Source organism: Xenopus laevis, chromosome 7L (genome assembly GCF_017654675.1).
Source record: "Xenopus laevis strain J_2021 chromosome 7L, Xenopus_laevis_v10.1, whole genome shotgun sequence".
Taxonomy (NCBI): Eukaryota; Metazoa; Chordata; class Amphibia; order Anura; family Pipidae; genus Xenopus; species Xenopus laevis.
In genome coordinates this window covers 14926934-14943036 of record NC_054383.1, presented here as the reverse complement: position 1 = coordinate 14943036, position 16103 = coordinate 14926934, and the positions used below count along the sequence as shown (strand labels likewise).

The following is a 16103-nucleotide window of genomic DNA, read 5'->3' as shown; positions in this document are numbered from 1 at the left end:
CCCTGATCCCCGAAACTTCGGGCGACTTCGGAAAAGGAATCACCGCGAGTGCCATACCGCTGGGCGATTTTTCATTATAGCCGGAAGTTAGGGGAAGGCAAATCGGGGAGATTGTCGCCCAGAAGAAGAGGCGATTAGTTGCCAGGATCTCCCCATGTGCCCTTACGCTGAGGGTGCAAGCATACAAAGAGATTACAATAACATTTCTTTCCTTGGATATCTCTCCCTCTGGGCATTTCTACCATTCTGTTGTGTATGTCAATAAACCAAACCTACTGTCCAGCTATTTCACTGGAGTTAAATGTAAATAGGGCTAAATAGTCTGTTCTTATGCAAAATGACTGGAGGAACTGGTTTAACTGTGTAGCTGAGTTGAAAGCGCAAGAGAGCCGGGAGCCTGTGCTCATTGCAGCCATCAGATTGCAGGAGAGTGCAGGGGAGTGCTAGGATCATGTTCTTCCTGATTGAGTTGAGTAAGTGCAGTAGAATGCGGCAGGTTGTGCCAGTAGCAGGCAGAGCTGAGGCAGTCTCCAGGCATGTGGGAGCGGGCACTTCTACCCTTCCTTGGGCTCTTCTTCTGGGGTGAGTTACCTGGCATGAAAATGTTGGCATTTATTGGACGGGGTAATTACTGGTTGTGTCCCACAGGGAGATTCGTATGTACTACCTGCTCACTGATACATACCATAAGTCTCCCTGTTTCACTTTACCAACTGGAGATGATAGAAACAAATGAATAAGTGGCACAGTGCTGGGCAGGTTGGTTGGGCAGGAATGAGGTGGGTTGAGGGGCTGCGAGGGTATAGATACAATCACAGGAAAGTCTCTTTCTCACTGTAATACAATGATAATTAGACATGACAGCTTTTCATATCTGAAACGACTGCTTGATCTCTGTGTTCATATGGAATATATATATATATAGTGAAAAAATACAGCACTCAACAGGCTAAGAGTAACTGATTTTAATAGAAAAACAAAAGAAAGTCCAACGTTTCCATCACATCATAGTGATTTTCCTCAGGGAAAAAAAACAAACAAAAAAAAAAAACCTTCCCTGAGGAAGATCACTATGATGTGATCGAAATGTTGGACTTTCTTTTGTTTTTCTATTAAAATCAGTTACTCTAATTGAGCCTGTTGAGTGCGGTATGTTTTCTGTATTTTGTACACAGTTTACCTGCACCCAGGCATGCTGTGTTTTTGTTTGGTGAGTGCTCCTCCATGTTCTATATATACAGTATATATATATATATATATATATATATATATATATATATATATATATATATCGCAGCAGAAATATTCAAGACAAAATGAAGTCCGCACACACAATTCTCAAAAAACAAAAAATATATTTATTTATTACTGGGAGACTAACATTTCGGCCAGCAATCTAGCCTTTTTTCCAATGGCTATAGGCCTGTAGGTGATTGAGGGTTGCACCCGAGAGTGATGATGTAGTTCAGGCATTCTGGGTGGAAATATATTACTTATACTTGAGTGTTTGTTTGAGTGATCCGCCTTTGACACCCCCATGGCAACTCTTTGTCACCCTATGAGAAGTCACTGATTTGCCGTGTGGGGGTGTGTGTGTGAAGGTTGTCTGGATTGGGTACATTGTGTAAAATGCAAATGGAGAAAGTCCACAACGCCTGATAGGATTGTTGCAGAGAATTTACAGGGCAGCTGGGAGTAAATCCAACCAAATGCTGCCAGTAACTCCACTTAATATCAGTGTAATTTGCAAATTTCTAACAGAATTGAAAAACTGTTTGACTTCCATTGTCTGAGACAAGGAACGGGGAATACCGTGTCTGGGGAAAATTTCATTGTGTAAACTGTCAAATACAACCTGTACTGTTTGCTTCTTATAACAAAACAATTATTGATTAATCATAACTAGGAAAAACATTTAACACGTTCCTTCTTGTACCTTTATATATTTAGCCTAAATGAGAATGACATAGACCCATTTTAGTAGCATCATTTATTTCTACAAATTTGGTAATGATCAGATGAAATCAACAATACATTCACTAAGGGGCCGATTCACTAAGGGTCGAATATCGAGGGTTAATTAACCCTCGATATTCGACTAGGAATTAAAATCCTAAAACTTCGAATATCGAAGTCGAAGGATTTAGCGCAGATAGTTCGATCGAACGATCAAAGGATAATTCCTTCGATCGAACGATTAAATCCTTCGAATCGAACGATTCGAATGATTTAAATCCAACAATCGAAGGAATTATCCTTCGATCAAAAAAAGTTAGCCAAGGCTATGGGGACCTTCCCCATAGGCTAACATTGACTTCGGTAGCTTTTAGATGGCGAACTAGGGGGTCGAAGTTTTTTTTAAAGAGACAGTACTTCGACTATCGAATGGTCGAATAGTCGAACGATTTTTACTTCGAATCCTTCGATTCGTAGTCGAAGGTCGAAGTAGCCCATTCGATGGTCGAAGTAGCCCAAAAAAACCTTCGAAATTCGAAGTTTTTTAACTTCGAATCCTTCACTCGAAGTTAGTGAATCGGCCCCTAAGTCACTTCTGCCTATTCTTACACTTGCAGACTCATGATGCAATATACACAAGAGCAATGATACTGGAGAATGTTTCTATAGCAGCGGCACAAGCACATAAGCTGCATTTTTATGAACTGAAGCTTATTTAATTAGAAAAAATAGTAACAACAACAGAACCCACAATATAATACTCCCCTCTTGTTGTACTGCAAATGCAGTACCATAATATATGAAATAATAGATTCACACCTGTCTAGAGAATAATGAAAAGAGCTTAACCTGTACCAATGAGTGAATCGGGTATGGGTCCACACTGCATCAAGTTTAGCTTCATGTGGGTGAAAAGATCCAGATTCAGGAGATACAGAAAAAATACAGATGAATATGAAACGGCAAAGTTAAAAAATATTAGCTGTGGTTAAAAGATCCTGAGCCAGCGGGCTGACAAAAGAGGAAGTTACAAAACAGTGAGAGAAGTTAAAGGGATACTGTCATGAGAAAATTTTTTTTTTTCAAAATGAATCAGTTAATAGTGCTGCTCCAGCAGAATTCTGCACTGAAATCCATTTCTCAAAAGAGCAAACAGATTTTTTTATATTTAATTTTGAAATCTGACATGGGGCTAGACATTATGTCAATTTCCAAGCTGCCCCTGGTCATGTGACTTGTGCCTGCACTTTAGGAGAGAAATGCTTTCTGGCAGGCTGCTGTTTTTCCTTCTCAATGTAACTGAATGTGTCTCAGTGGGACATGGGTTTTTACTATTGAGTGTTGTTCTACCAGGCAGCTGTTAACTTGTGTTAGGGAGCTGTTATCCGGTTACCTTCCCATTGTTCTTTTGTATGGCTGCTGGGGGGGGGGAAAGGGAGGGGTGATAACAGCAGTAAAGAGTGATTGAAGTTTATCACAGCACAAGTCACATGACTTGGGGCAGCTGGGAAATTGAAGGATTTAGCGCTATTCGTTCGATCGAACAAAAAAATCGTTCGATCGATTAAATTCTTTTAATTGTTTCGATTCAAAGGATTTTAATCCATCGATCAAACGATTTTTGTTCAACCAAAATATGCTTAGGAAGCCTATGGGGACCTTCCCCATAGGCTAACATTGACCTCGGTAGCTTTAAGGTGGCAAACTAGGGGGTCGAAGTTTTTTCTTAAAGAGACAGTACTTTGACTATCAAATAGTCGAACGATTTTTAGTTCGAATCATTCGATTCAAAGTCGTAGTCGAGGTCGAAGTAGCCCATTCGATGGTCGAAGTAGCCAAAAAAAACATTTGAAATTCAAAGTTTTTTTCCTCTATTCCTTCACTCGAGCTAAGTAAATGGGCCCCTTAGAGAAAGAGTTAGCAATCTGACCCGTAAAGACAAAAATAAAAGTTAGTTTGAGACAAAGAACTATAACAGAGAACAGTTAAAGAGACAATACGTCTATTTCTTTTAACACTATAAAGACAATTGGAGTGTATTAACCTTATGCACGAGTAACCCATTGACAAACGGAAATACAAAAGAGAACTAATATTATTATGAGAATAATAACAAAGCAGACAATGTTAGGATAAGATAAGAATAGTGACATGATAGTCAAAGACAAAAGGACAATATTTTCTCATATGTATAATAGTGACAGACACATAGAAGAAATATTACAATTGGTACCTATTAAAACATGTAAACAACATTCAACCAAAAACAATAAGGGAAATGTATTCATTACAGACACATCAAATTCATATAACCGTGAAATCAAGTCAAGTCCTTTAAATCTTTATAACATACACACAAGTATTACATTTAAAATATGCTCTAACAGACCTTTAGAAACACACCGGTTACAACCTATATAACAATGTAAGGATGCAAAGAAGCTTAGCAGCGAGCTATTAACATTTGTTTATAAAAACAAACAGGGGAGACAAACATACATATAAACTCGAGTCACCTGCAGGAAAAAATGATGTTATACTTTGCTCTGTAATTTAGAAGGGGCTTACAATTGAGTGGAAAGGGAGAAAATAGGTTTGAAGTCGCAGATGGATGTCGCCTCTCGTTTTTCATCTGCCAATTCAAAGGGACACTCTAAAGAATTTCCTTCAGAAATACTCGTTTTCCGTATTTCTGGCCTGCTAGGTCGCCCCATAAAAAGGAAACGCAGAAAAACTCCTAAACAGATATATATTCACGAATTCCCTCATGTACACTATCACACAGATTACAATTACGCTAAAGTTATTCACGCACTTGGCTAGGCAAACATACAACATTCACGTATCCTTTTGCACTCATCAAGCAACATACACGTGGAATTTCTATTTCAAGATGTTTTAGACTACACTTCACCATAAGGAATAAGATACATACAAAATACAAAAACAGGAAGGAAATTGCGGATTCCTATCATGAATGGCAGATAATTTCAGCTGATTAAGGGCTGGGACACACTGGGCGATTTGGGGAGATTTAGTCACCTGGCGACTAATCGCAGCGACTTTTCTCCCCGAATGCCTCCCCTCGCTCTGTGCCTGGCTAAAATGAAAAATCGCCTGCGCTAATCACACGCGGCGATTCGTTTTCCGAAGTCGCCCGAAGTTGCCTCACGAGGAAACTTCGGGCGACTTCGGAAAACGAATCGCCGCGTGTGATTAGCGCAGGCGATTTTTCATTTTAGCCAGGCGCAGAGCGAGGGGAGGCATTCGGGGAAGATTGGTCGCGGAAAGTCGCGGCGATTAGTCGCCAGGCGACTAAATCTCCCCAAATCGCCCAGTGGGTCCCAGCCCTAACACAACAATTAACAAAACAATAGGCAAAAAGAAGAAGTTGGAAGAAAACATGTATGTTCACAACCTCGGAGCCTTTCCGCGAGTGCATCATCCGTCCGGGAGTAAAGCTCCACGGGAACAACCGTCCGGGAATAGAGTCTGTAGAGACTGTAGCGACCGGAGTCCTCAACTTGCCTGAATAAACGACTGGAAAAAACTGGTGCACAATCGGCGGGTCACCATATGATGATATTTTTAGTAATACCATTTTGACCTTGTGTAAGACAAAACTCAGTAAAGGAAAACCTTTAGTAATAGTCAGGCAATATATTCAGTACAACATAACATATCAGTTTTGTCTGGGTGAGCTTTTGGAGTAACACACGGAATGTCACCCAAGGACTTACCAAAGACCCACCTCTTGGTCCAAGCGTTATATAGCTTTTATAAGGCATTTACAGTCATTGTGACAAGGGGTACACGGAAATACCATACATGTTCTGGCGAGGAGACTTACTGGCATATACATTTATACATTGCTGTAAGATGTGCAGTTTTGCAACATAAGAGTTTTCTGGTCCCAAATGCCTGACCTAATGTCTACTAATTTTAGACAGGATGCTGAATTTGAATCAGCTATTTGAGCAACACTTCTGCAAAAGGGCATAAGAGACATGCTGAAATGTCATTTATTACAATGGCCTAGTATCAATTATATGAGTGACCACTTTCCACAGTTGACCATTTGCCCTTATAGTCCATCCTGTCTTGGGCCATTGGTGTTGTTGTGGCAGAGAGTATGGGGGGTTTCAGATAATAGATATAGACCCTCTGACACTAGCCATTCGTCCGTCAAAGGAAATAGACCGTTCCAAATATAAAAAATATAAACACTGCGGCCCGCGGGCCGCATGCGGCCCAGGATAAATATGAATGTGGCCCATCTTGAAATGCTTAGTTCCCGAGGAAACGTCATAATAATATAATAATAAGTCTATTTAATATCCAGGTGTCCCATATTCCAGTGTATAGCTCCATCTGGTTATCAGACTGGTATTGTAGTTCTTTTCTGTGTATTTTCTTTACTTTTACAAATCAAAAGTGTTTGTTTATTTTATGTGTGGCCCCAGACAATTTTTCTTTTTCCAATGTAGCCCAGGGATGCCAAAAGGTTGGACACCCTTGCTCTAGAGAAAAGGACTGTATCGGTGCTTCTCTTCCTTTCACCCTCAGCACCCGCTTACCATTGCTTAGAGATAGCCAAGCATAAGTCATGTTCAACAACTGGGTGCCATGCAATGTAAACTTCTCTGCAGATTAGACGGGTGGGATGTCACTGCAGTATTTTTGGGAAGGCTCACTCCTATTGGATGCTGTCACATTGTCCCGACTCCCAAGTGTAGGCAGGGCGCAATAGTTATTATCATGATCTTTGGTCATTCTTCTGTATCGGTAATGTCCCTAGCAACCAGATGTGCTAAAATTGCAAACCGGAGAGCTGTATGAAAATCGAAGAATATCACTCTCTACGTCAGTGATCCCCAACCAGTAGCTCGCGAGCAACATGTTGCTCTCCAACCCCTTGGATGTTGCTCCCAGTGGCATCAAAGCAGGTGCTTATTTTTGAATTTCAGCCTTGGAGGCAAGTTTTAGTTGTATAAAAACCAGTTGTACTGCAAAACAGAGCCTCAATGTAGGTTGACAATCCACATAGGGGCTACTAAATGACCAATCACAGCATTTATTTGGCACCCCAAGAACATTTTTTATGCTGGTGTTGCTCCCCAACTCCTTTTACTTCTGAATGTTGCTCACGGGTTCTAAAGGTTGGGGATCCCTGCCTACGTAATACTAAAAGTTAATGTTTAAGGGGATTAACTCCTTTAAACGATAACAACCAATCTATATCTTCTGATTTGATCCTGTTACTTCCCGTTGCTTAGCATTGTTACTATAGTCATAATCCACAAAACTCCAAGATACAAAAATGCACAAAGAACGTTCCTTGGAGCCATCGTATTAGAGATTTGTCTTCTGATCAGCCGTAGTTGCATGACAATGAGGGAGCCTATTATGAGAGCTGTAAATCCCTATAAAAATGCCGGGATCTCACTTCTGTCTTGTCATTACAGGGCTGTTTGTATAGTGCCTGTAATATTCAGGATCAGCTGAAGGTGCAAAAGTGAAATTATAATATCTATTTATAGAAGTATAATTACTGTGGGTACGGCAAACGAATACAAAGGCACCTGTATTTACAGGAGAAATATTTTCTGTGCACTAAATCTCCAGCCTTAGAGATTTGGGCTTTTGTACCAGCCCAAGGCAACCACAGCCAATTAGTAGGGAATATCTGTGTCTCCAAAGATGCCCCAGTAGCTCCTCATCTTCTTTTCTGCTGATTCTCTGGGCTGCTGTCACTTACCTGGGCTTAGCGTCCCATTCACAATATATACAATATAAAAGTCAGATTACAAGGCTGTTTGTTTAAATTCATGTAGAAATCAGAGCATTGTGCTTCATCAGTCGTGCAGCAGCCGCTTCTATTACAGATATGGGACTTGTTATCCAGAATGCTCGGGATCTGGGGTTTTTCAGATAAGGGATCTTTCCATAATTTGGATCTTCATACCTCTACTAGAAAATCATGTAAACATTAAAGGGGAACTTAACCGTAAAAATGAATATGGCTAAAAATGCCATATTTTATATAGTGAACGTATTGCACCAGCCTAAAGTTTCAGCTTGTCAATAGCAGCAATGATCCAGGACTTCAAACTTGTCCAGGACTTCAAACTTGTCACAGGGGGTCACCATCTTGGAAAGTGTCTGTGACACTCACATGCTCAGTGGGCTCTGATTGGCTGTTGAGAAGCTAAGCTTAGGGCTCGTCACTAATTATCCAGCAGAAAATGAGCTTCCCTGTAATATAAGCTGATGCTACAGGGCTGATTATTAAATTCTGATGCTAATTGCACTGGTTTCTGTGTTGCCATGTAGTAATTATCTGTATTAATTACTAATCAGCCTTATATTGTGACATTTCTTTTCTATGTGTACTGTATATTGTGAGTGAGTCCCTAAGCTCAGTAAGTGACAGCAGCACAGAGCATGTGCAGTGAATCAGCAGAAAGGGAAAAGAAGATGGGGAGCTACTGGGGCATCTTTGGAGACACAGATCTTTACTGCTAAAGGGCTGTGGTTGCCTTGGGCTGGTACAGAAGCCCAAAACGTAATGTGCACCATTTCTAGCTACTTCTTTATTTAGGTTTTAGTTCTCCTATAAGGCATTGTACTCTAATTACAAAGAGAATGGAATTTCTAGTGACCCAGCATGCATCACTGTTCATGCCTCTCAGGCACCAGATGTTGCTTATGGAATTGTTACGTCAACCAGCAAATGTCATGTGAGTTTTATGTGTTGAGGTTTGTAATGTTAGTTGCAGGAAAGGTGTGTGCAGTTCATCCACACCTATGTGACATACCATTGTACCGTATTAGTGCTATTTCTTATGTCACGCCTATATTTGTTTTGAAATAAATAGATATGGAAATGCCCCAACAACCATGTCACTGAAGTGTTACAGAATGCACACAGTGTAGAGAAGTAGAGGTTTGATTGAGCCAGCTGGGTGCCAACCTCATTTTCTGCTGGATAATTAGTGACGAGCCCTAAGCTTAGCTTCTCAACAGCCAATCAGAGTCCACTGAGCATGTGAGTGTCACAGACACTTTCCAAGATGGTGACCCCCTGTGACAAGTTTGAAGTCCTGGATCATTGCTGCTATTGACAAGCTGAAACTTAGTTCACTATATAAAATATGGTATGTTTTTATCCATATTCATTTTTAGGGTTTAGTTCTCCTTCAAATTGAAAATGCTGGGCTGGTGGAAATGTTTTTTTTTTTAAATTCTTTAAATGTGTCTAACCAAAAGGTTGGCTGACTATGGCAAGCAGTAAGGACACGGTGTTCTGTACCTTGTGCAGGATTCGAATCCACCCCGAGGTGCAGAACGCAGTCAGACCCTGGATGCAACAGCAGGTGCACTATTGCCCCACTTAGTATTTTGCATCTGGGCTCATAGTAAATGACGTCTCAGGTCTCCAATATTTTCTGTACAAAACTGTGACAATGCAGCATCCTACACAACACCAGATTTCTCTCCCCGGCGCCACAAAGCCTCTGGGTCCTAGCGCCCGATATCGGCGTGCACCATTCCCCCTCCCCGAGCAAGTGCGTGTCATATCGATGGGGAACGCTGTGTTCCCCATACACTTGAGGATGCGGCTGGGCGGCATGCCACTCCTAAAATTTTGCCGGCCCGGGCCTTTGTGGCCTCGCCACAAATCCGGGCCTGATCCTACACTGAAACATGGCTACTAGTGATGAGCTAATCTGTTCCTTTTCGGCGGCGAAAAAATCGCAGAGTCCATAGTCATCAAAATCGCTTGCTCCAAATGCATTTAAGTCAATGTGTCATTTTACTTGCTGCAACGTTTTTTTGTAGCGGTGACTTTTTTGTCCAAATGCATTTAAGTCAACGGGTGTTTTTCTTATGGCGACTTCTATGTCGCTGCAAAATTTTCCGCAGTCCTGTGGAAAAATTTACAGATGGAAAAATGTTGAATTGTGGTGAAAATCCATGGCTGGCGAAAAATGGCTTCGCTCATCCCTAATGGCTACTTATTGATTAGCATCAATGGGGTTCATTTATAAACACTGGGCAAATTCACACCATAGCAGCCAATCAGTGATTAGCTTTGTTCAGCCAGCTGCAGGTTGAGCAGTGAAAGCAATCATCTGATTGGTTGCCATGGGTTCCTGCCCAGGTTACTGCATACTTGGCCAGTGTTAATAAATGAGCCCCGATCTGTCTGCTTACTGTTCGTGGTGCCAAACAGATCCTGGTAGTGCCTGTCTGTCACTGGCTAGAGCCTGGGTTATAGAAGAGGGACCAAGAAGAAGGCAGGAAGGCTGGGCCCTTAAAATTAAAACTGAATAAAAATACATAGTCTATTCTACACCCCTCCAGAAACCTGAACCTGGGAATGCTGGGAGTTGTACTTTTCTAGAACAACTGTAGGCTAAATATTCACTGCAATGAGCTGCATACAATACACAAGAGCCAGGCATCAACTCTCAAATATCTCCTTATAAACAAAGCTTTGATGATGTCATCAGTTATAATCGGTGCTCAGTGAGGTCATAAGAATAAAGAACTAAACACACAGTTTGTGAAATATATAGATATTAGATATTATTTGTGCCATGACTACATAGAAGCAGGATGGTAATGGAACTTGTTATGAGGTGACGTCCTTATATTATACATACAATATATTATATATTATGACATCCTAATATTATACAACGAGGTGACATTATTTTCCATATTTACAAAGGTGGTTTTGATGCCACTGGCCCCTTCTGTGGAAGTTGACTTGACGCCCTTCCCTAAATCCAGCCCTGCAGCTTGTTTCTATAACATACAGTATCTATGGAACTTATTTAGAACTGCTTGCGGATTTCCTGATCGGTGACTAATCTCTATGTATTAAACTGGTTGGCACTGGAATAGCCTTGAAGTTACACAGAGAGTTTGTAGTTCTTCCTTATACAGCTGAACATTACACAATGTTATATCTGCACAACTCATCAGACCAGTACTCACCACAGTACATTAAACACACAGTTCACCTTTGTTCTTTATTTCATATTGATTTTTTTTTTATTTTTGCCTTCTTCTGCCTGACTCTGTCAGCAAAAACCTATTGCTACAATTTGAATGTTATTATGTTTATTTATTTTCATCTAATTATTACTTATTATTATTATTGTATTATGTATCTTTCTATTCAAGCCCATTCCTACTCTCATTCCTACTCTCTTGCTAGTGTAAATCAGTCCCTAGCAACCAGATAACCAGATAAACTCAATTCTAGTTTTTTCCCCCGAAACAAAAATTGAATGTCAGGAGATTACTAAAATGTCCAAATTGCTCCCTGGATGTCTCCCATTGACTTATACATGAACTTTGCAGGCTTTAGGTGGCAAATAGTCAAATTTGAGTTCTTAAAGAGTATTCCTAAATTGTTGCACCTCAGTTGTATCGAGGTCTGTTCTATTCCACTTAGGGTTGCCACCTTTTCTGGAAAAAAATACCGGCCTACCTATATATCTTTTTTCCATATTAATAACATTGGGATCAACCATCATTTTTACCGGCCAGGCCAGATGGCAACCCTAATTTCATTATTTAACTAGAGAAAGCCCTCCCCAGGCAACCATACAGTAAATGAAGATTTTGTATAAAATAGACTTTCATACCCTCTTTAACTATTCAGTCTGTTTTAGCCATGGTTATGGCAATAAAAGTGGCCAAGAGCACATTCAGGGGCTTATTTACTAAAACTCTTTTTTCTGATCGAGCTTTTTGGGGCAACAACTTTCCACTTTTAGTTAGGACCGAATTTACATAGCAGGTGCCCCTAGGCCTGCTGTCGTTCGTCGTCTTTTATTCGCTCAAATTTTCATCATCAGGAAAGGACTGGAGCAATGGGGATTGGCGCACAGGAAATTTAAAAAATGATCATATTTCCCAGTGTTTCTGAACCAATGTGGATGTGGTTGGGCAGCATGCCGCCCCTAAAATCCTGCTGCCCTAGGCCCAGGGCCTTGTTGGCCTCTCCACAAATCCGGGCCTCCTTTTATTGGATACAAACTAAAATTTTTCGAGATTTATTATATACCAATGCTGCAAAAAGGGCAGAATCCAAAAATCTCCCATCACAGATCTGTCGAGGTCCTGTAAAGTGGCCATAGATCCACAGATAATATCGTACGAAACAAATTTTCTGGATTGCTCGATTCTTTTCGTTTTTTACCAATCCGATTAAACCAAGTTAATTTATTATTAAATAAGGCAAAATCAGGCATGGGAGTTTGGTCAAGCTTTTTTTTATTTTATCAGGTCGGGAAATTCCCAAACCACTTCCTTCCTTTCTCACAGTAGGCCCAACCCAGCCCGAGGTCGACAAGGGACTTAAGAACCCATCCGACCTGTACTCCCTAAAGACTTCAAAGAGGGACATGCTCTCCAGTATCAAATAAAAGGCTGTGAATGTAGGGATGTCACAAGCAGGGCAGGGTCTTGTTATCAGTTTGGCCTACCCCTGACTGGAATAAGTTGCCCCAAACCACCTGCTCTGTGCAACACTAAAGGTGGCCATAGACGCAAAGATCCGCTCGTTTGGCGACATCGCCAAATGAGCGGATCTTTCCCCCGATATGCCATTAATGAGCATGGCTATATAGGGGGTAATCTGAACGTTCGGCCATAGGGCCGAACGTTCAGATTACGATGCGCTATGGGCTCCAGCGGGATCGGTCGGGTCAAAATCAAACCTCTCCGATCAGCCAAACGACGATCTCCGCTGGACGAAAGATGTCGTCACTCACCACACACGATCCGGAAATCGTACGAATCCTCGATTTTGTACGGTAGGATCTGTGCGTCTATGGCCAGTTTAAAGCGGCATTTTTCAGCCCAGCTCATTGCTGCTGGCAGAGACTCTCCAGTATGAGAAGCACCACATGAGCAACAAATTAAATGTGGCTTTGGGCCCGATATAAAATTACTACACATTGTAGTGTAACTCCCTACAGGCAACTGAATAGCACCAAAGACAGACAGCATGAGCCAGCTCAGTCTCCTTGCAGTTTGCCTTTTGAATAAGAACTGATTAACCTTGTAGGTGACACTATGCCATTAAAGAAGATACATAAGGGGATGACTGCTGGAATTCAGCATTTTCAGGATCAAGTCAATTGTTTTGCTAAAGGAAGGGCTGTCAGTGAGAAGTGACTCATACAGACTAAAGCTGGTCATAGACGCAAAGATCCGATCGTACAAATCAATGTACGATTGGACTTTCCCATCTCCTGACCTGCCACTAACCATTCAGATCAAAGTCTTACCATTCCGATCAAATAAAGTACAAAAGAACAGATCAGCCGATGTTCTGCCCCTGACAGCAATCGTACGATAGTTATGTCTGACAAAGATGGTGACAGTTTCCCACTAAAAATCGTATGATCGGCAATACACGCAGAGATATTATCAGCAGCCGACAGAAATCTTTTAACCTGTCTGATCGACCAAACGACCAATCTCCACCGGACGAAAAATGTGGGGACTCTCCACACACGGTCCAAAAATCGTACGAATCCACGATTCGTACGATCGGATCGTTGTGTCTATGGCCAGCTTAACTGCTCAGGTAGCTCCAGGTGTCACAGAGGCACCCATCTGTAATAAACATACGTAAAGTAAATAAACACAGACACTAAAAAAATTATTAGATTAAAAACGTAATTAATAGATACATTGATGTGGTTAAAAAGAATAACATTTATAGGCAAAAAGAATAACATTTATAGGCAACCAGCATGATACATCCCTTTAACCCACGCAAAACAATAAATACAATGCAATGGAACATCATAAGGTGGAACAAATCAATGTATAAAGACCAACCTTCCTGCTGAACTTTAAATGCCCAAAAAGAATGCCAGAAATTTTCACAAGTGAAATTCCTGATATAATGTTCAGGTTATAATAAACTGCATTAAAAGTCACATTTCCAGCTGCACCCATTGAAATGGCTCATGAACCAGCAATGGAATGGAATGGGGTGTTGCCAGAACTGATAACTGGAGATATATTGATTTGCTGGGTGCTGCTGGCTCTAAACTATTATTTTATTCCCAACAGGGCGTATTGTTTCCGGGTTTGACGAATATGAGGTTGTATTCCCGCAGCTTGTGGGGAGCCGGGAGAGAAGGCACTTACATCAGCACTATGAGGTATGGCAGCTCCCAAGAAACAGTACAGGTATGGGATCCATTATCCGCAAAACCATTATCCAGAAAGTCCTGAATTACAGAATGGTCGTCTCCCATAGACTCCATTTTATCCAAAGTAATCCAGATTTTTAAAAATGATTTCCTTTTTCTCTATAATAATAAAACAGCAGCTTGTACTTGATCCCAACTAAGATATAATTAATCCTTATTGGAAGCAAAACCAGCCTCTTGGGTTTATTTAATGTCTACATGTTTTTTTGGTAGACTAAGGGGCCGATTCACAAAGGGTCGAATATCGAGGGTTAATTAACCCTCGATATTCGACTGGGAATTAAAATCCTTCGACTTCAAATATCGAAGTCGAAGAATTTTAGCGCAAATAGTTCGATCGAACGATCGAAAGATTATTCCTTTGATCGAACGATAAAATCCTTTGAATCGAACGATTCGAAGGATTTTAATCCAACGATCGAAGGAAGGACCTTCCCCATAGGCTAACATTGAGGTCGGTAGCTTTTAGATGGCGAACTAGGGGTTCTTAAAGAGACAGTACTTCGACTATCGAATGGTCGAACGATTTTTAGTTCGAATCGTTCGATTTGTAGTCGTAGTCGAAGGTCGTAGTAGCCCATTCGATGGTCGAAGTAGCTCAAAAAACACTTCGAAATTCAAAGTTTTTTTACTTTGAATCCTTCACTCGAAGTTAGTGAATCGGCCCCTAAAGGTAGGATGATCTAAATTACAGAAAGATCCATTATCTGGAAACCCCCAGGTCCCGAGCATTCTGGATAAAAGGTCCCATACCTGTTTTAGATAAAGCTTAAACTGCTTTTATGGTGCAACTGTCCTAAATCTCACTAATGGACTTTATCAACAGATGGAGGTCAGACAGTCCAACTCTATATAAGTAACAGGGCCCCTAAAGTTTGTTCTGCCTAAGCCGTACAGTCACTAACAGATAGCCATGCACCCCAAAAATGAAAGACTGTACTACCATTTAGACGTTTGTTGTTTGGTTTCAGATTTAATGGTTTTCATATTGTCATTGTTTTAATGTTAGAACTTTATGAAACTGTGCTTATTAGCTTCCCATTGTGGCTCCCCAAAGCTAAATAAAGGTGCTTAAGCTAATGTTCCCATGTCCTCATCATAATAATTAGCATTAAGCCTAATTCTCTTTCCTGATGACAGAAGAGCAGTGCAGGAAATAGGAACATCAGGGCAATAGATCATTTCAGACTGACTCCATTCTCTAGAGCGACCCCTAGTGACACTTTTCTTTATAGCGACCCCATGACAAGTCCTGACGGCACTAAAAGTCTTAAATATCGTGGGTTCAATCCCAGCCACTGGTTCAGCTTTTGTCTAAACCCACCTTAACTTCTACAAATATTACAGCTGTATGAAAACTCTGTTTTACCAGCACCCCCTGCTATGGTTTCAGAAGTGTTGGGTACAGCTAATACATGTTTTAACCTTCTTAACTTCTTCTGCTAAGGTTCCACCTGATGAGGCCAAACCTAGAATCTCTGCACAAAGGTCATAGAATTCCTCTGTGACCTAAGATATTCTTATATTTTATAATAGGCGTTAATTATTCCCTATATGTAGTTATTACTATTTGTTAGAATGCATTAATGGCACAATTTCTAAGGTTAGCACAGCCAACACCTTGCAGAGCTGCCAAACCTGTGAGACTGCATTTGCTCCTACTTTATCAAGTGAAATCATTTAGGTCACAAGGGGAAAGGACTCACTATGCCAGGTGCATGCAGTCAGGTCCGGACTGAGAATTAAAATAGGCCCTGGCATTTAAGGCACACAGAGGCCCAATCAGCCCACACAGAGGCCCAAACAGCCCCCACCAGCCCACTAAATACTGACTTTCAATGGGACCTTATAGCAGCCCCTCTGGCATTTGCCAGAACCCACAGATTGCCAGTCCGG

General features: G+C 41.0%; 1 protein-coding gene across 2 annotated transcripts in view; it reads left to right on the top strand.

Moving 5' to 3' along the window:
* The first annotated feature begins 375 nt into the window (after nucleotides 1-375).
* The window catches only part of XB990656.L (provisional ortholog of ADAM metallopeptidase domain 9 L homeolog), a 43061-nt gene continuing 27333 nt past the window's right edge, over nucleotides 376-16103 (top strand). Inside the window, exons 1-2 of one of the 2 annotated variants that reach the window (XM_018225141.2) lie at nucleotides 376-582; nucleotides 14065-14156. In XM_018225141.2, coding sequence (XP_018080630.1) covers nucleotides 537-582; nucleotides 14065-14156 — 138 coding nt within the window. In that variant the 5' untranslated portion in view covers nucleotides 376-536. The remainder of the gene's footprint in view (nucleotides 583-14064; nucleotides 14157-16103) is intronic. The other variant, XM_018225139.2, reaches the window with a different exon arrangement.